The 20,124-nt window shown below is 33.4% G+C and overlaps 2 protein-coding genes across 3 annotated transcripts; both read right to left on the reverse strand.

Annotated features, from left to right (window-relative positions):
• Positions 1-974: 974 nt before the first annotated feature.
• Positions 975-11,650, reverse strand: LOC105340428 (uncharacterized). 2 transcript variants are annotated; one of them, XM_066067241.1, is made up of 14 exons: positions 11,500-11,650; positions 8,145-8,255; positions 7,879-8,020; positions 6,943-7,036; positions 6,668-6,801; positions 5,980-6,051; positions 5,741-5,879; positions 5,027-5,190; positions 4,618-4,793; positions 4,106-4,219; positions 3,596-3,657; positions 2,478-2,537; positions 1,570-1,776; positions 975-1,429 (listed from the first exon to the last, which is right to left on the reverse strand). In XM_066067241.1, exons 1-14 carry the CDS (start codon positions 11,565-11,567, stop codon positions 1,119-1,121), a joined length of 1,854 nt encoding a protein of 617 aa, XP_065923313.1. In that variant the 5' UTR covers positions 11,568-11,650; the 3' UTR covers positions 975-1,118. The 2 variants fall into 2 exon arrangements, with proteins under 2 accessions (XP_065923313.1, XP_011444763.3); XM_011446461.4 differs by having other exon boundaries at positions 7,879-8,023.
• A 2,536-nt stretch (positions 11,651-14,186) lies between these two features.
• LOC105340429 (uncharacterized) lies at positions 14,187-19,759 on the reverse strand. Its single transcript, XM_066067243.1, has 4 exons — positions 19,659-19,759; positions 16,169-16,937; positions 14,819-14,926; positions 14,187-14,615 (listed from the first exon to the last, which is right to left on the reverse strand). Exons 2-4 carry the CDS (start codon positions 16,907-16,909, stop codon positions 14,394-14,396), a joined length of 1,071 nt encoding a protein of 356 aa, XP_065923315.1. The 5' UTR covers positions 16,910-16,937; positions 19,659-19,759; the 3' UTR covers positions 14,187-14,393.
• Between the last annotated feature and the right edge of the window lie 365 nt (positions 19,760-20,124).

Here is a 20,124-nt window from a genome sequence, read left to right on the forward strand (position 1 = left end):
CACGGTCATAAATTAACAATAAAAATTAAAAACAAAACAAAAAAACTTGAGTTTCAAATTTTAATGAAACTCTGAGATATTTATGTGTACCCAGGTACAAGACAAATATTGGGAACAAAAGTTGATCCTATAAAACCTGGTTTATTGTTCCACACTGAAAAATAAAAATATGCATATTACACTGTACTACTGCTCAAAAACTTTTAAAAATACATGTACATGTTTAAACCTTGGCATTATTTCCACAAAAAAATATTAAAGTAAAAACATTTAATAAAAACTGCCATGTCTGATGTACAAACAGTTGGTGGTAGCTAGTACTTGGGTCCAAAGGCCAAACTAATCATACAAAAACTTAACCTAGCAAGCATATTAATTTATTTTTCATCATACCTGTATTATAACAAAGTCAACATACAGATAAACTTAAAGTTAATAGAAAAGTTCTTTTGCACAAGTTGCAAGAAAACTATGCATTATATTTATACATGTACATTCCATGTTACATTTTCTTGATTTTCTTTAAGGGTTTTCACTTACATGTTCAAAAATAATAATTCCTAAATGTTAAATTTTTTAATTAAACTGTTGAATTACTGTATACAGGGTTATCTTTGCCTCGTGATTTTTTTGTCCTTTCTCACTTGCAAACGGTTTTGCCCCATCTTGAATTTATCCAGACATATTTGTGTATAAAAGAGATTATTTGAGACATTTTAATTTGTCCAGTCTTAAATTCACCCGCTGACAACAAGGGCGAAAGGAGTGAAAATAAAACGGGGGCAAATATTTCCCTGTATACTGTACATACATGTATATGCATTACATTTTTACATGTAAATCAAAACTGATATTATTGTTATCTCTGCTGTCCTTTAGCATGCTTCTTTGGGCATGCTCCTAAACGGCATACAGCTGTTTGCTGTAGCAGCTCAGCTTAGCCACAGGAACTGACAATGCCTCCAGCATATGTCACTGAGACCCATTCAATTCAGCACATCAGCGAAGTGTTGATGAACTATCATGGTCTTTAGTAACAATACAGCTAGATTTTGTATAATGATGCTATGTCATGTATGTTTGTTGACTGCCAATTCCATGCGTACGTTGTGGTGAGTCTAATATGAAGCATCTTCAGAGTCACCTTGGAAATAATTGTGGTGTCGTTTTTTATAACTCTTTTCTCCATTGTCTTCATTGTCAAATGTGTCTCTTGATTTAAACTTTCGTTCTCCATAATCTTCACTGTTAAAGGTGTCTCTTGATCTAAACTTTTTGTCTCCGTAATCTTCATTGTTAAAGTTGTCTCTTGATCTGAATTTTCGACCTCCATAATTTTCATTGTTATATGGGTCTCTGAACTTTCTGCCTCCGGAACCAAACTTTCGATATGAACCAGAGGAACCAAAGTATGATTTCCTCATGGAGGCTAAAATAGAAAACAAATTCTATAAGAGAGCCCAAAACACATGCCGATGACCAAGCGTCATATTTCTTTCAACCTAAGGACCAGCAAAATCATCTTAAAATTTGGAGGACAAGTCACATGAAAACCTCAATATCAATTACCTTTTAAAAGGTCATCAGGAATTTCTTGATTGCTTTCCCTGAGTAGTTCAACCAGCCTCTCGCAGACTTTTCCATCCTCTTGCAGGGATATAAAGGAGAGAGCATTGCCTTTCTTGCCTGCCCGTCCTGTTCGTCCAACTCTGTGGATGTAATCTGTCAGGTCTTTTGGGAAATCAAAGTTCACCACATGTGTTATGTCACTTACATCTGTAAATATAAAAACAGTGTGAGTGAAAGAAATTTTAGTTGTACCTTAAATCATTACACAAATAGTTTTCAGACAACTTTTGAGATGGCACAAATCATGTATACCAGTACATGTTATTAACCAGTTGCTAGATGTTTTTGACAGGAAAATTCATATTCATATTATTTAACGGTTGATTGACCAAACATTGAGTACACTGTTTGTTGGCTGTGGAAGTTATTCATTTTAAGGTGGTATGGGACACCTGGTGATATTTATGTGGATAAAAGAACACCATAATCAAAATACTTTCAACGGTTTAGAATTTCTGAAAAAATGCATCTATATTGTTTTTGAAAGGTAAAACTTCTAATAAAAGCCCCACCAGGATTCGAACTCATGACATACAGATTAGCAACAGATGCTCTAACCAATTGTTCTACACTGATAGGTAACATACTTGTGAAAGAAAAAACATATAAAATTAAACTGAATGATGTGTATTGTTTATTCAATAGGAAGCACATCACAATATGGAGAAGCTCCATAGCACCTAAACTTACTCTGCTGTGTGTACTTTTATAAATGTTTTATTGTGACTTTTGCTCCCTCATATGGATAAACTGAATGAAACTGGTACTGGTACTACACGATGAATATCATTCCATCACTCAGAGCCATCATGTATGGGATGATGCAGATAAGTACTAGTTATACAAACCTATTCCTCTGGCAGCAACATCTGTTGCAACAAGAATGGGTACATTCCCCTTGCTGAAATCTGTCAAAATAAAAAGCACTTTTATCAGGCAAGGGCACAATTACTTTTTGAAATACTTTTTTAATGTATTTAAATGTAATCGGTTGACCAAATTCTACATGTATCGGTACTTGTATGTATGAAGAATGGCAATGCATGCATTCCATACAGTAAATTAATTAAGATAAAAGGGATTAATTTTCTTTCTATATAAAAACATTTTATGACCTAGTTTCATGGAATCTATTTAGTTGTTGATGAAAAGTCGAGCTTACTGTTTAGTACTACATGCCACCATTTCATCAATCAAAGTACTGAAGTACTGACGGGAGTTGATTTTATCGATTATCATTTATTTTAAAATCAACTTATCATGCATGGCAATTAGTTTCTAGTCTGTATTTGAGTTACGCACTTTTTATCATATGAATTTTATACTTTTCCGACAAGAATTTCGAGAAACCCCATATGAATCATGTTGTGTAATATTTAAAGATAGATTTCAAACTATGTATAAGTAATCGAAGCAATTCTAAAAATTTAATGGATCCAAGCACTATTGATATCGAACTGTAGTCTCGTTCAACCAGACGCTTGGCTGTCTCTGTTTATCTACGACAAGCAAGAGAGCCTCTCTGCTTGTCAGAGATTTACGGAGACAGCCGAGTGTTTGCTTGAACGAGGCTATATTAAACTCTGGCGAAGGAATACATGAGACTATAAAAAATATCTCAGTTGTTCGTATTATATAAAATCTGACTATTTTCAAAGTGTTTAATGATAAGTTTCCTTGAAAAACAATGCTTCAGCATACATTACTTTGAATTTTTCTATTATTTTCAAGAACTAAGTCTTGTCAGCGGTAATGATTTGTGCTTAGGTCCAAACACTGTTTCACTTTCGGTTTGCCAGAGTAACTGCATAGGAGAGTTGATTAAAATCAACTCCCCAAAAAACTGCCATTATCTACACAGAGTCTCTAACAGACTGGGTATACAAAGAGTGTATAGATGAGAAGTGCTGGCGGATTCAGGACATCTAATCACCATCACACTGGGTAATACTGAGCTGGATCTTACCTCTCAGGGCTCTCTCTCTGTTCATCTGGCTGATGTCTCCATGAATAGCAGTTATGCCTTTCCTATCCAAAAAAGAGGGGAGATGAGCAAGTGGTTTTGAAATAATAACAATCTAAGGGCAAGTAATAAATGAAAACATTTGCAAATAAATTAGATAAGACTTAATTTGCCAATCATTTTTGTCCAGTGTCCATTCACTATTTCATTAATTATGTCACTCTTTTACAACCCTAAGATCTATTAACAGCAATACTGTAAAAGTGGTTATTTACGCGTGGGGGAAATTTACACTAGTTACGCGGGAAGCTTAAAACCGTGTAAAATACCCCCGCGTGTATGGTAAAAACTCACATTTTTGAGTGGTAAATGACACATCCGTGTATTTAATACCCACGCGTATTGTTTGACCATAAAAACCGCATACCTTACCACCAGCGTGAATAACCACTTTTACAGTAATTTACACAATCACAATCAACATAAATGTAAGTCCCACATTTTCAGACCTACCTGAGGGCTCCTTTTAATTTGTAGGCCAAGTCTGATGCCTTTACTTTGGTGTTGGTGAATATCAGCACTTTGTTGGAGGGATCATTTAGTACTGGTTTCATTTCTTCTACAAATCTAAATCAATATAACTAGCATAAGGCAATGGATGTTAACCCAAATTATATACAATCCAAACACACTAAGGAGGCCATTGGACCACTATGCCCAACCTTGACCACAAAGTTGCGAATGCTTGTTAGAATGAATTGACTCAAATGAGCAACAGTTGTTTAAGTTTTATAAAACAAATACTATTGATTTGATGTTACAAATATTGATTAAGGATGTTTAATGATGGTGAAACCATTATTTTGGTAAGTTTTTGTATAATTATAGAAACACAGCCAAAGCATTCTGTTTTTGTTGTTTCATCAGGATTAATTTGATAGCTAATTTAATTGCAGATTAGCTGATGGATGCCCATCTGTGATATAGTGACCAGCTGTAAGTCTTATTTTTCTTGTAATTCTTACTTGAAGAGTTTATCTCTTTCGTCTTCCACAGGTACAATCTTCTGCTCAATATTCTGATTAACGGTCAATTCATGGCTCCCTAATTGAACCTGAACATTATTACTCATGTAACTTAAGGCCAAATTCTCCACCTCCCTGGGCCAGGTAGCACTCCACATTGTTGTTTGTCTATATGGCTGTTAAAACAAGAAATTTAATTATAACACTACAATATTATAAAATTAGTTAAAGAAATTTCCCTACTCTCTTTGCTACACAAAATAATGTATCTGTATTTACTCAAGCATTAATAATTTGAGTTCATGAAATGGATTTTGTGTTTTCAATTACTGGTACATAAGTTATAAGCAATTCATCTGCAAGCCAAAGTAAAAAAAAACAAAACAAAAAAAAACAACAGAAAACTTACATTCAAGAAGTTCATGATGCTTTTGATTTGAGGTTCGAAGCCCATGTCTAGCATTCTGTCTGCTTCGTCGAGCACCAAGTACGAAACCTCATCTAGGAGGGTGCTGTAATTGTTCAGCAAGTCCAACAGTCGGCCTGGTGTAGCCACAACAATGTCCTGTCCACCTAACAGTCCAATGAAATTTACTGTTACTATACTGCTGGTATTGTAATACATTTGAATTTACATTGTTTTGAACAAGAGTTTTCTACAGGATGCTATATTTAGCCACATTATTTGGTATCACCCAAAATTCATATCATAGCAAACAAATTTTACATAACCTACATTTTACCCACAGACAAGTTATGTATTTTTTCTGTAATTTTTGCTACTTCAGATCTCCAATAACCACCAAAAAAATTATTTTATTGGTTAAGTAAATTCTTTTGAAGCACTCATGAAAATTGATATAATTCTGCACTGGTTCATTGGAGGACAATATCAGGTAAGGAAAGGTTATATCCAAAGAGATGCAAGATTTTATAGCATAAAAATATATATGTTGAATTTTTAAATACAATGTAGGTACCATGCTTGTGAATGAATATCATAAATAAAAATTACAATTATATATATACCTGTAATAGAAAAATATGAAATTGATGTTACTTTTTTTCATAAACTTATAAGATATCTGTTTGAAGACTCTGCAGTAAAACTGATAAAACCTACGCAAGAGGTCTTGTTCTTGAATGGACTTCGAAGCGCCACCATACAAACACAAAGTCCTCATTCTGTACAATTTGCAGAATGGCCACGAGACAGTCGAAATCTGCTTGGTTAGCTCCCTTGTTGGTGCAATAACTAACGTCTGGAGAATAAAAAAAATAACAACCAAGATATAGTTTGTCAAACACAACTGTATGTGGTTATTTCACTGACTACAAACAAGTTAGAAAGTTGCCAATTACCCTGGGATGCTTCCGATGCTCATGTCTCCTGGGCCCCTGGTTCATTGAATGTACAATAGCTGGTAGCATGTACTGAAATAAACACATGAATAAATAACAATTTGGTCTAACACGCTTAGTAGCCACATTGGTCAGTGAAACAAATAAGGTGACAAACAAGAGGACATCAGATTTATTTCTTTATGTTTTTATCTATGGAAGTTTCTGTTAAATTTCTTTGCCTCATTACTTCTTAATATGTCATGCATGAGTGCTTTTGCATTGATTATAAATAAATTTACTGGGGTATGTTTATTATTGCCACTTTCATTACAAAGCATTGGAGGTTCTGTGTCTGGTGTTCCATGCCCATCCACCCATACATGTTTTTGTGACAAATAAATACAGAGTATATGTACATATACAATGTACTTTGTGATTATGATTTTGTTGATCTTATACAACTGTTGGTTGTCTGGATTTGTGATGTACAAAGATGTAAAAATAAATTTTAAAAATATTTATGAGGAAAACACAGTTTGATTTTTGTTGTTCATTTTGTATATATGCTGAATTCATGTTATTAAATGCAATTTGTAATGAACACCAATCCTAAATTCTGTTCTCATCTTATTTTCAATCAATTAATCGATAAAACATTTATTTTTCAGAGGAATGAAACGAGGGAGAAAATCCAATTCAGTCTCACCCCAAGGGTTTTCCCTGATCCGGTCTGTGCAATGCCCACGCTGTCCAGCCCTGACAGGGCCACAGGCCACATCAGGGACTGAATGGGGGTAGGTTTACAGATACCCTGCTTGGCCAGAAGATCTTTAATTTCATCTGCACAAAATATAAAGCCATTACATTACTCATCTTTATGCAACAGAGAAAAAAACTGACATATTTTCTCAAACTTATTTCTAATAACTTTATTCAAAATAAAACAACATATATATATGTATGTGTGTTTGCCCAAAATACCTGGAAAGTTGACATGCTCCATATCAAACACAGGTCTAGGAACATCACCAAACACTTTTACTTTGTGTTCCTTGTAAAATGCTTCAATTTCTTCCTAAATGAAAAAAAAATCAAGATATGACATACCGATACACCACTGAGTAAATGAACAGATGTATGAGAAACCCCAGACAATTTCATTACATACTAGAAGACAATTGTTAAGACAGTGTAAAGATAATCCTTTACTGATTACTCCAGTCATTTTAGAGTTTTCATTTTAGTCTAAGTTAAAAGCCGTTTAATTCGATTTTATATCAATTTAAATCTTATTTAAGCTGTTAAATAGTGGTTTTATTTAGTATGTGCATAATAATACACATTATAGTATTTTTTCTGGTGATTTAAGCGATTTTCCAATGGGAAAATGATGTAAAATGTTTGTTTACAAAACGAACTTTACATAAAAGGGTTAATGTTTATTTTGCCATTTATTAAGATTCACTAACAATTCAAGGCAGGTATGATTGTATTACAACTTTAGCATTCACACACACACAATGATAAAGAATTTAGTTTTACAAAAATGTTTTGGAAATCAAAAATAAATTTGTGCATATTTGACAAATCTTTCTGAAGTTTGAGGTGTTTAAAACCATTAATGCTTTTAAAAGTGCACGCTAAATAAACCCAAGCAGTCGGGGACAAAACCCAACTGTTCCCTTTATAACACACCCATGAGGCATTTAATAGCTTAGGTGTTTTTTGTGTTTCAATACTAAAATTATTCTCATTCACTTCAATATTTCTTTGAAAAGAGACTAATTCTGCTGCTGTAAATAGATGAAAGTCAACAACTATTTTAAGATAATTAGTTTGTATAGAAAATTATCTGATACTACTGGTATATAATGGCCAAAAACTCAGACCAAGCAGCTTTAAACATTCATAGCATACCTGTGGTATGTTTTTCACATCAGCATGTTCTAGGTAAAAGTTTTTTTCCATCTCTTGGAAGTCTACTGATCTCCTGTTGAAAGAATTCCACCCTCTTCCTCCTTCCTGTTGTCCTCTATGCGAAGTCTGTTTATCATATCTTCTTCTTCAAATTAACAAATTTGGGAAAAAGTTCAACAACATTAAGCAAGACTGGGTGCATTATATCAGATAAAGAGTGCACGAATCTGCAAGGATCATTTCAAAATACATTAGACAATACAAACCTCCTGTCATTACTTCCAAAGTTGAGTAGATCATCTAAACTCCGTTCATATTGTTGTGACACTGAGCTGACTGAAAATCTCCTGCAGTTCTTCCCTGCACTCTCATACAATCTGTAATTTTAACAAGAGATGTTTGTAAAACACTTATGCCCCCTCCCTTGGAAACATCTGTGAAGAAAATGAACAGAAACTACAAATACATGTAATTGAAATTTTTTCCAAGTCCAAGGCACATAACTCTGTCGAAAATTGCTCAATCAAACCCGAAATCAAACTTGACCTAGATATTATTATGATAAACCTGTACACCAAATTTCATTTCAATATGTGCATCCTTTCTTAAGAAAATGAACGGAAACTTCAAATAATTGGAATTTTTCTAGGTTTAAGGGGCAAAACTTGTCAAAAATTGCTCATCATACCCAAAAATACTGTATTAAATAATGATCCAATATGATATTGTAATATATGATATGGCATTGTAACTATCATTTTATACATTATTGTATTTGATCACACAATACAATATCATAATATATAATATACAAAGTATACAATATAGTATCATATGATACAATATCATATCACATAATACATCACAATATTTTAACATATGATATTGTATATGATATAGTATGATATTGTATTGTATGATATTGTATCATATTTGAAACATACTATGATATTGTATTATATGATGATACAATATAATTTGCTACAACATTACATTATATGATACAATATCATGTGATATAGCAATATTTTATATAATACAATATCATAGCATACAATATTATATTATATGATACAATATTATATATTGCAATATCAAATGAAACAATGTCATGTGATAAAGTAATATATAATACAAAATCATAATATACAATATTGTTTTATAATATACAATACTATATATAACACCATATCATGATACAATATCATATCATAATATACAAAGAATTTGATGCAATATTCTATCGAATCATATTACTTTTTACAATATAATAAGATATAATATTGTATCATATAAAACAATAGTGTATCATATCATACAATACCATATCATTGGAATAATGTTTTATCGTTTCACAACAAAAACATCTATCAAACAGGTCTGAGTGAGGTAGGAGACTTTTTTACAGCGAATTACAGAATACCGGTAGAGTTTTCAATAGCTTGTTGGATTGCTCAATAAGGTATTCAATTTGGTCAGCAAGGTATCACATCAGGTTTAAACCTAGGTCCTGTGGTTACTCAAGTGTAGATTGTTATTTTGCACTCAACCCATTCATTTTACACAAAGAAAACCTCTAGAACACTCTCTCCTATTGTTAGCTATTCTATTCATAGACTTTTAAAAAGAATGTTCACCTGGACAGCACTGGACTCTATAGAGCATCAATTCTGCTTGGAGTAATTTGAATTTTGTTTTACAAAAAATGTAATTCAAAAGGCAGTTCTGAAGAAACAAACAAAAGAGAAAAGAATAACTTTAAAAAGGAGATATTTTTCTCTGCAAAAAATTATTGAACATTTTGGTTCCCTGATTCCTGGTGCATCTTACAGCACTAATAGGTTTTTTGTGCTGACTGCTTAATTAGTTCAGACTTTTATAGCAGTAATGTAGGATAACAGAGAGAAACAAAATGGCCCAAAACGTGCAAATGTTAACCAGATTAACTCACTCTATTGCTGTCATACCTGAGTAATCACATGACCTAGATTTAAACCTAATGTGATACCTTGCTGACCAAATTGAATACCCTATTGATCAATCTAGCAAGCTATTGAAAACTCTACCGGTATTCTGTAATTCGCTGTAAGCATCCTTGATAATGGAGATCAGGTTTTACATCTGAAGCTACCTCTGCGATTCGTTTACATTATAGTTAAATCAACTTTGCAAGCTATTATCTATATAACACGTTTACCTGTTCTCAAAAAAAACTAAACCTCATCCAGAATCCGAAACCTATGGCTGAGATTCAGCATTCAAGCCTGTCAGGTGCATCAGTATCATAAGACACACCATCCATGCAAATATGGTAAAGTTAGGACCAGTACTAACTTAGATATTGCTATCAAAGGGCACCTACACCAAAAACTTTAACCTGCTCCATAAACCTTAACCCCCTCCAGCAACTGAAATTCATGGCCCAGATTCAGCATCCAATTCTTTCAAGTCCATAAGTAGGTCCATATGCATCATCCATGCAAGTTTGGTGAAGATAGGACAAGTAATAACTTAGTAACAGGACCTGCAACAAAAACTTTAACCAGGTCCAGACGTCGACGGCATAGCATAAGCTCCCCCCCCCCCTTCTCCCCCTGACTTCGTCTCGGTGAGCTAAAAATTGTGTATTTGTTGCGCAGAAAAACATACGCTAGTTTGGGATTCTGTGAAAACAATTAGTACCAATGAATTCTTCATGCAACTCACTACCGATATCATCTCTTTACTTCCCTCAGATAGTTTTTTAAACACCATCACCAGCCTTGTAAATGAAAGTGGTGCAGTTTGTTTACAGGTAAAAATGGCAAATCTCGATCTCGATGTAAATTTTACATAATTGAATTTCCGAGGCCGGTAGAGTGTTTTGAAGAAAGTCTGAGACAAGAAAATAGACAATATCAGTAAATACACAATTTTTTAAATGCACTGTGGTTTCCAGGTCATCCATCTGATTTTTTTCAGACCAGGAGCTACAGACCTGCAGCTAAATCTGAATACTCACTCAATTTTTCAACGCTATCATCTGAATACTTTCATCTCCCTTTCAATGCAAAATTGCCGTACACTTGTTTATAGTTATGTATTCAAACCTGACAAGCTTAAAGGGGTGTTTCAAAGGAGAAATCATGGCTGCATACATATCTTAGGTCAGGGTAAAGTTTCCATATTTAAAATTTCGAATTTACTCTTCTCATTATCAAATAAAGTCTATCACAACTTATCTTAAATAAATGTTTCAATACAGTAAGTAATAAAAACAGTGGCCTTTGTATGACTTTTTGAAATGAATTACCACATTTAATATCTTGCTAACAATATCGTATTGCGTTATAGATGTTATAAAATCGACATTATGCAACATAGCGCCGTTCACCTCTCTTTAGTTTCACGATAACAATAAACCCATCTACATGTGCATGATTCTAAAAAATATTGTGTTGGTTTGTTTTTTTCAAACTATTTTTAACAATTAGTGTAACAATAGGTTCTTTTACGTCACAATAAATTTCTGAGGAAATTCAAGCTAAATCAAGGCCAAATTACAAGTGTACAGAAACTCAATATCATGCAAGAGTCAAGAACCCATGAATTAAAAAATGACACTTGAAGGTAAATACGTACAGCAATTCAAGCATTCCATGACTTTTCCTTGCTAAGCGTAAAACTTTTGACATTCGGGGTAGGTCCATGCTCTTCTGAGGTGCAATACGCAACACGCAAGAAAGACCGGATGTTCAGATCTTGGTCAGGCCGTTCCTTGTGTTATTCGTTAAGTTAAAAAAAAAATTAAATGTAAATGCAAGAAACAATCTTTTTGAATTACTTTTTAATAGGCTTGAAGAAACAATTTTAATTAACTCACATTTGCTTCTTTGGGGTAGTGACAATTTGCCTTACAATACAAACTGCTTTATTTTTTCAGCAGTTCAAATGTTCATTAAAGAGTCTGGAAGATTTAATAATTAAATTCCATTTTGCTTTTAATACTGTATATTAACGTTATCTACTATATATTTGCAATTACTTTGTAAATGCATGTCTATGAATTTAATTATTATAAAGTCAATAACTATAAGTAACATGTAATACTACTATGACAATTGTATATATATATATATTATATGTATTATCATTATATTAGGAGAGGAACCTGTAAGTTGTAAGAACTTGTTTCCAATCCTTTTGTGTAATATGTAATTTACACAATAAAATATGTTCAAATCATTCGTTAAGTTATGGCTGTGGGGAGATGAAAGGATTGCGGTTGCCCCGTTGGTGTTTTTATATATAATTTATGTAGTTTTTTTCTGCAATGATCGCTACCTTCATAACCCGCATGAATCATCAAAGAAAGCATTTTATTATTTATATTAACATCTTTCTTTTAACTAATTAATAAATTGATTATGAAAAGTTAGTAAAATTCACTAAATTACTGTTAATGTACACAAGTACGTTAGCTAAAAGAAACAGCCAAATAGTCTCCTGTGAGACTTTGATCGAGTCTGACATCATCGTGATTATTTTGTGCAGTCCGTGATTTTTCTTGGGTTGCTGGTGGCTTCGACCAATCGATAAACAGTGCGTGTCCATTTTATTCCTGTCAGTATCTTGTCAGCTTCAGCCGTTGTAGATTTCGACCAATCGATAAACGGGGCGTGTAGATTTCAGTCTGGCTGTTTCTATAAAGCTATGAATTAACTATATGTTTCCGTAAGAAATTGAGGAAATAATAATTCAGAATCAGTGGAGTACATTCTTCCTCCTGTACCTTCAATTTCGTTTGTAATACACTGTACATTGATGATTTTTTGATAACTCTGAAGTGACTTTTTTAACGTATTTTTGTCCATTCGAATTGATAACTTCAAAGTCCTGCACGCGAAGGTTGTGCAAATTTTCTTGTCCCCTTCTACAGAAATAGAACATTATTTCAAAAACAACTTTATTTAGTAGACCTTGTGGGGTATTTGTATTAAAAATAACGTGATGCCCGTACAATTTCTTCAGGTCCTCTACGGTGAGAGCAGGGTGATGGACAACAGCCCCTTTTCCTTCCGCTCGCGTCTTTCTCAGTAATGAAGAAAAACAGCTATTTGCTTTTGCGAAATGAGGATCGGTAATAACATCAATGTTTGAACCCTTCTCCTTTAAGTATCTGCCTATACCTTGACGAATATTCAACAAGGAATTTTTCTTATAAAGTTCTCCATTTTTCATTCTTACGTTACTGTAGAAATCCTCCAGAACTCTCGATAGATCTTCTTTCGAGTATGAAAGAATATCGGTGTTTACTAAGCGTTCTTGCAAGAAATAATTCAAAATGTTCATACTGAAATTTGTAGCGTGTTTTTTTTTGACATCAGGTTTTTTTCTCTAAATATGACCGGGTTATTGTTTCCGCATCGACTCATTGTTTGTTGTTATTTAGCAGACGATAATCATCTTTTTTCTTGTGATATTTTAATATTAAGCGTCATAATAAAAAGCGCTTTGATGACACCGCGGTATCGGTTAATTACAATTGTTTAATCGATAAGTCTAAGATATTATTAGAAACTCTTATTTTAATATCCTTGTCAACATTTACACAATTTTAAAATTTTCTTTATTTATTTATTGTTTTATGTCAAATGTTGGTAACAACGTACTATATATCTTAAAACCTCACTCTGTAATTAGAGTCTACCGTGGCGTAATTAGTAAAGCGTCCGCGACTGCTAAACCCAGGGTCGTGAGTTCGATACCCGCTCTGAAAGATTTTCTCTCAAAACATCTGCCGTGCTCTATTTCGGCTTAGTATGCTTACGCTATATAAATCCTTTGTATACTAAGCGAAAATAGATGAGTGTTGAATATATAGCGACAAACTGACAGAAGGCATAATAATATTTTATATGTTATGAAATGATTAAGTGATATGGTTTTCATAAAGTAAAATTAGTCTTTATATACTTTATATATATTAAAGAATTTATAGAGAAGTGTTAAAACTCCCCTAAGGTGTTTAGTAATGACAGTGAATATATGAATAAATTAATTTTCAGAGAAATTATTACGAATTCTTTTTATGTGATTTTGTTTTTCAAATTCATTTGTATTTAAAAACAACCAATTAAAAATTAACAACAGAAGAGAGAGAGAGAGAGAGAGAGAGAGAGAGAGAGAGAGAGAGAGAGAGAGAGAGTGAGAGAGAGAGAGAGTACATATACATTTATCGACATTCACAAACATTTATATTGGATTCTCATGCCTAATTACAAATAAATATAAGTCATAGTTACTAAAAAAAAATAATCAATCGTATAATCTTTTAAACAGAATATTAATATTCCTGATCGTTCGCAGACAAGCGTTTCAATGGGCAGTTTATAAGCAAACTTTTAAAAACTTTCCCGAAATTGAAAGTTCAAATCACAATTTTTACACCAAGATGCTAATCGATAGTAAATGTATATAACACTGTATCCAATTATTGCGTGTTTCTCTTTGATTGTTTGCACTGAATGTTAAGGTCACTTTTGTTGCGTTACACCGTTGTCTCTTTCTCCCGACCCCCGGGTCTCTGTCGCTGACACATCTTGTCCAGATTTTAAACGAATCCCACACGAGCATATTCTAATAGAGGGATAACAGCCAATGTTATTGAACTTATGAAGAATCGATTCTTTCGTTTTCTGTAATTTTTCTTTCTCTTCCAATAATTTCGAATTATCCTTTTCGAGACGACTTATTTTCTGAAATAAAATATTAAGTTCGAAACCATAAGGTGGTGTAAAAATCAAAGTTAAACAGTACCAACATATTATTATATTTATTTTTTGATTTCTTAAAATTGATTTATACTTAAAATCTAATGTATAACAGTGTTTATAAATAACTAAAGATAATCGATAGAATATACACTACATGTATACCGGAACTCTAAAACAATAAGTACCCGCAGAAGGTTTTGCTCGTTGTTCTCGGACCTTTTCCTTGATCGCTGGGCAGATTGTCTGTTTTGTAATCTCCGTTGTTCGATTTTATACCGCTCGTCTTCAGTGAGCTCAAAATGTAAAATTATTTTATCAATATTTTTATTAAACGTTAAATATCACCATGGAGAGAGAGAGAGAGAGAGAGAGAGAGAGAGAGAGAGAGAGAGAGAGAGAGAGAGAGAGAGAGAGAGAGAGAGAGAGATGCTACTAGGTACAAAACTATAAAACGTAATAACAAATAAATGTGGAATTGTCTATAACCGACGTCTTCCAGTCATTTCATACATGTGCTTATTTAGCTCGTTTTCGAATAGCTAGAAAATAAAAAAAAATTAGCAATTAAACGCAATATTTCACGAATAAAGAAGTAACTTTCTCTCATATGCAGAGTTGTGGTTCATTACTCTCTCAGACACGAATCGAATTGATTTTTATCAAATATCACCGAAAAGGGGTATAAATGTTCAGAACGCATACATATGTGATATCACGACTTCATTTATTAAAGGGACTTGGAAACGATTTCAGATGAAAATTTTATTTTGAGTTCTATGTATAAAACAGTTTACTTCTGTATTTTGAATGATTCACCAAAATTTGAATGTTAGAAGTCATGTTACAAGCGAGATACAGAGGAAAGAAGTCGTTGCTATGTAAACAAAGCTCGAGTCTTATATTTGTTTACAAATACTGTAAAGAAATTGCCATTTCTTTATCAAAATAACTTGGAAACAAGATAGACTGATTCAAAAGGTTCATAAATAATTTCTTTACAACAAACAGCAACTTTAGATTGAAAGTTATACCAATACAACAAATATGTAAACATTAACAGGACTCGAGCTTTGTTTACAAAACAAAGACCTCTGTAACTCGCTTATAACTCGATTTTTTACTTTCAAATTTTGTCAAAGTATTGAAAACCTCTATTTAAACAACTATAGACATAACATTGAAAAAATAAATTTTGAAAATTTTGAGCTCAAATCGTCCCTTTAACGTCTCGTTTGGAGTTTTTATAATAAAAAAAAATAGACAGTTTAAAAGAATTTGAAAATATTGTGTGCATATCTTATTTATTTGAACATTTCGCGGTTACAGGCAAAAATCTCGTATGTTTAAACTTCTCGATGAATGTACATAGTTGCTGTTAATAATGATCCGACTTAGTCTACTTTATATGGGCAAGGCTCATACAAAGCTTCGGCATCCTTGATATATATACTCATACACATGATGTCCTTTATGATATATCTAATTTAACAATTAAAATATACCACATGAATATTTTAGAAAGGAGTGTAATTTACCTCGTACTGTTGCGGGGGTTTGGGGTCGTCAGGAACAAACTCCTCTTTCCCCTCCGACAGTCGTTTATAGCGGATCTTGTACCAGAGCTCCTGTTTCACCAGGGGGAGCAGTGATTGCTGGAGGTCGCTCTGTATAGCCGCAATAGAGAGATCTCGGTCCTCTAGCTGAGCGAACTCCCTGTACAGAGCTTCCGACTGAGTAAATTCCCTGTACAAACCTTCCGGAGCTTCCGACTGAGCAAACTCCCTGTACAGACCCTCTCCTTCCGGAGCTTCCGAATGAGCAAGCTCCCTGTACAAAGTTCCTCTTTCCGGAGCTTCCGCCCCGGACAAATCTCCCTCCTCCGTATGCTGTTGGGGAAGTGGAAAATCACCGGCGATCTCTGAGTGTAGAAACTCCTCGTGTAAAGCCGCAGCCTCTGTTGGCGGAGACTTCCTCGGTAACTTCCTTCCCTCCGTGTGAGGCCGGGATTTCCTGAGTAAACTCTTACCTTCTGTGTCGGGCGGAGACTTCCTGGGTAAACTGTTATCCTCTGTGTCAGGCGGAGACTTCCTGGGTAAACTCCTACCCTCTGTGTGGGGCGGAGACTTCCTGGGTAAACTCCTACCCTCTGTGTGTAGCGATGTTCTGTGTAGGCCTTCGTTAACTCTTTGACCTCTGTCTTGTTTTTGATCAGACGAACCCTCTTCTTCGCCTTTCTCAGATTTTTTATTATGTTTCTTATGAAATGACTGTTTCATAAATCACATTCTTTACTTTTTTCTGAAACTGTAAATGTTTAACATGTCACATTTTATTGAAATACTAACACTTGGATCCCACATTTTCCCTCATTCCGGTACTAGTATCTTGTACAAAGGTTTCAGTATAAATTATATTTCAATTAAATTTCATAATCTTTTGTGAAATTGGACCCTTGTTCTAGTTAAGGACCCTTCTAAGTTGTAGGAGTCAAGGCAAAAAATAAACTTATAGACGTATACTATCTCCCCTTGGAATTAAGTTGAACTAACCCTTTAGTCCAACAAACATGACAGATCTTCACCCAATAAGTTTGGTTGAATTTGGCCCGTGTTTCATGTATATTACATTTTTATATCAATTTTACAAATTACAGCCTCTATGTTCTTCAAAGATTAAATTCAATCGATGTTTTTTTTTCCACATGTATATTTGGTTAACTTTGAACCCAATAAGAGTACCCATCTGGCCCATGGGGCCAAGAGCTGAATGAACTTTAATCTACCATATGCTAGTATTAGAAAGCTTATTTGAAGAAGATGGGGGAATAAAATGGCGCAACTGCCCATTAAGTTTAGTCGTAAAATACAATTTCAAATTTAACAATTTCTCAATTAAACATATTTGATACGTTATAATACAAGTTTACAAAAAGGCAATTTCCGACTATATTCAGTTTGAAATATTTCAAAAAAGGATAAGAAAAAAATAATTAATCCATAAGTTTTGGTGGTATCGATCGAACCCACAAACTAAAAACCCAAGTTCAATAAAGTTACCTAATGTCTGGTGCTCTAACCACTGAGCCATTTCATTCACAACAAAGTGCGATGTTTATTTATTATTATTATTATTTATTTCAACTTTGAGCAATAAGCTCATCAGCATTAAACACAAGTACATGTATAAACATATGCGAGGCACGCAAAATGCGAAGCCAGTAGGCTTCAGAGTCTCTGCAGAGCGTGCACTCTTGCTATGGAGAACAACATACAACTTTCATATATGTTTACATCATGTAAAATATTGTGAGATACATGTTTAAATGCTTTAAGAGGCGTTGGCCACGAATTTGCGGACTTGTATTATTTTTCTAAAACGTTCAATTGTTGGGCTACAAAATGACATTTTTAAAGAATACCAGTAGTGGGTCATCTCTCCACATTTTTGTTGATTAAAATCGGTTTAAATTCCATTAAACCGCATTTAGACTATGACAAAATTATGGAGCTCAGACCCACTCTATGAAAGAAAAGGCATTGAAGTTATAAAAATTACACTATTTGGAGGTTTTGACACGCATACGCCAGTTTAAATCAACCTATTGCAAGTATTTTAAAAAAATATTTAAGGGTTACAAACCGATGTTACGTTAAATACACATTGTTTTTAATTATTTTTTTTTAAAAGTATCAGATTTAAATGATATTTTAATTTTGCAGTATCTAATCATTCCTCATATGGGCATTTTACACGCCTTATTCACCCATCTTCTTTTGATATTACAAGAAATTTGGTTCTTGGGAGGGAGAGTTATATGAAACAACCAACAACTGTTTTCGTTCTCTGTTGACTATCTCCTCTTGGAAGGGGACCTCAGTGGCCCTTCAGTTGGACAAACTTAATTTAAGTCCTTCAATCAAAGATACTTTTGTGTCAAGTTTGGTTGAGCTGGAGAGCTGGTACGCTTAAGTTTTGAAATAAATTGGCACAAATTGGTGAATGCATACTAAAATCTTCAAAAGGTATCATTTTTTTTTTATAACGAAATGCCTTTATTTTAATTTTTAGGGTGCAATTGAAGTTTGGTGAAAATAGACCATTGACAAATTTCAAGAAACAAACACATGGAGAGATGAACTACGTACCATGTATCATTTTGTTACAAGGTAGAAGATACCACTAAAACGCTAGAGTCTTAATATTTTCATTTTTTTACTCTATGTTTGGTCGCCAAATCAAACCAGCTATAGTTTGGAGTATTGCTTTTGCATAATTTAATAAAGATACAAAAGCATTTCAGGCAGAAATTAAGTTTCAATGATTTTTATTTTTTTTTTTTTTTAATTTTTAAAAAGGCTTGGATGCCGACAAATTAGTCATCAGATCTACCTTAAATTTTTAGAAATTATTTTAAAAACTGTATACAATTTATTCATTAGATAATTTTTTTTAACCGTTTTCTTATATCTTTATACAGAACTCTTCTTATCAAGAGATCAGTATATTCATACTATTTTACGTAACCCGTACCATCTTATTCACCCATGTTCTTTCAGAGTTAATGTAACTCTATTATGATCAGCTAGGGTGGGGGGGGGGGAGGGATTGTCACTCACGTCTCGTTTTAGAATAAGAAAAACTGCTTACGTTTATACTCTAGTTCAAAATACATAGAAACAAAGTAAACCGCATTTCTAAATTTAGAGACTGGAAAACCTTCCAGTCTATTAATAGCAGATCATCCTTATTATTAATATACACAAAGCTACTATTAAAGTCAAAATGAAGAATGACGATACAGCAAATTGTTTAATATAAATTCATCAAAAGGCTATTAAATCCCTTAAAAGTCCCCTGATAGTACCAATCAGTACGCATTGCATATAAGGCAATAAAAGAAATGACGTACATTATATAATTTTATGAAATACATGTGGCTAGGTCTTGTTTTTATCATTATGTAAATAAGACAGTCAAAAACGTAATAACAATGACCATTGACTTCCGAGAACCACCTACTTTTACCTCAAAATTGGTTATTCCAGGGTTTTCACTTCTAAAACTGATGGAAAACACCGCATGCCTAGAATAGTAACACGTCACCACAAAATAATGTTGTGGGTGAATGGGGTCAAAGCGATACAAGTTGTAGGTATTAATCTTTGTTTGAAAATATTCAATATATCATTATATTCAAACTAGGCACAAACATATCATCATAACCAATAAAGCAGAAACCTGACAAATTCTCACTATTTAATATTTGGGCGCACATCAATCTAATTAATTAATAGTTATATTAATTAATGCAGCACTCAAAAAGTCAAAATTGCTTTCGTTCAATACAATATCAATACATGTACTATATAGTGTCCCACCAATGCTGACAAATTTCTGTATGTTTGCATATTTGCTGCATATCGCTCTTTAGAACGGATTACAAGGGTAGAATGTCATCAGCATCCGTAATTGAAGAGAACCAAAGGCTTTG

The sequence above is a fragment of the Magallana gigas genome, chromosome 7 (genome assembly GCF_963853765.1).
Source record: "Magallana gigas chromosome 7, xbMagGiga1.1, whole genome shotgun sequence".
NCBI classification, from domain to species: Eukaryota; Metazoa; Mollusca; class Bivalvia; order Ostreida; family Ostreidae; genus Magallana; species Magallana gigas.

Bases quoted from the DNA above. Each gene is read 5' to 3' on its own strand.
- LOC105340428 (XM_011446461.4), bottom strand. From the start codon at position 11,567: ATGGACCTACCCCGAATGTCAAAAGTTTTACGCTTAGCAAGGAAAAGT. The intron at 6,052-6,667 runs GTGAGACTGAAT...TGTTTATTTCAG, and splicing joins GATCAGGGAAAACCCTTGGG to TACATGCTACCAGCTATTGT. The intron at 1,430-1,569 runs GTAATTGATATT...TTTCTATTTTAG, and splicing joins TCCTGATGACCTTTTAAAAG to CCTCCATGAGGAAATCATAC.
- LOC105340429 (XM_066067243.1), bottom strand. From the start codon at position 16,909: ATGAAACAGTCATTTCATAAGAAACATAATAAAAAATCTGAGAAAGGC. The intron at 14,927-16,168 runs GTAAATTACACT...TTACATTTTGAG, and splicing joins AACCCCCGCAACAGTACGAG to CTCACTGAAGACGAGCGGTA. The intron at 14,616-14,818 runs GTACTTATTGTT...ATTTTATTTCAG, and splicing joins ACGAGCAAAACCTTCTGCGG to AAAATAAGTCGTCTCGAAAA.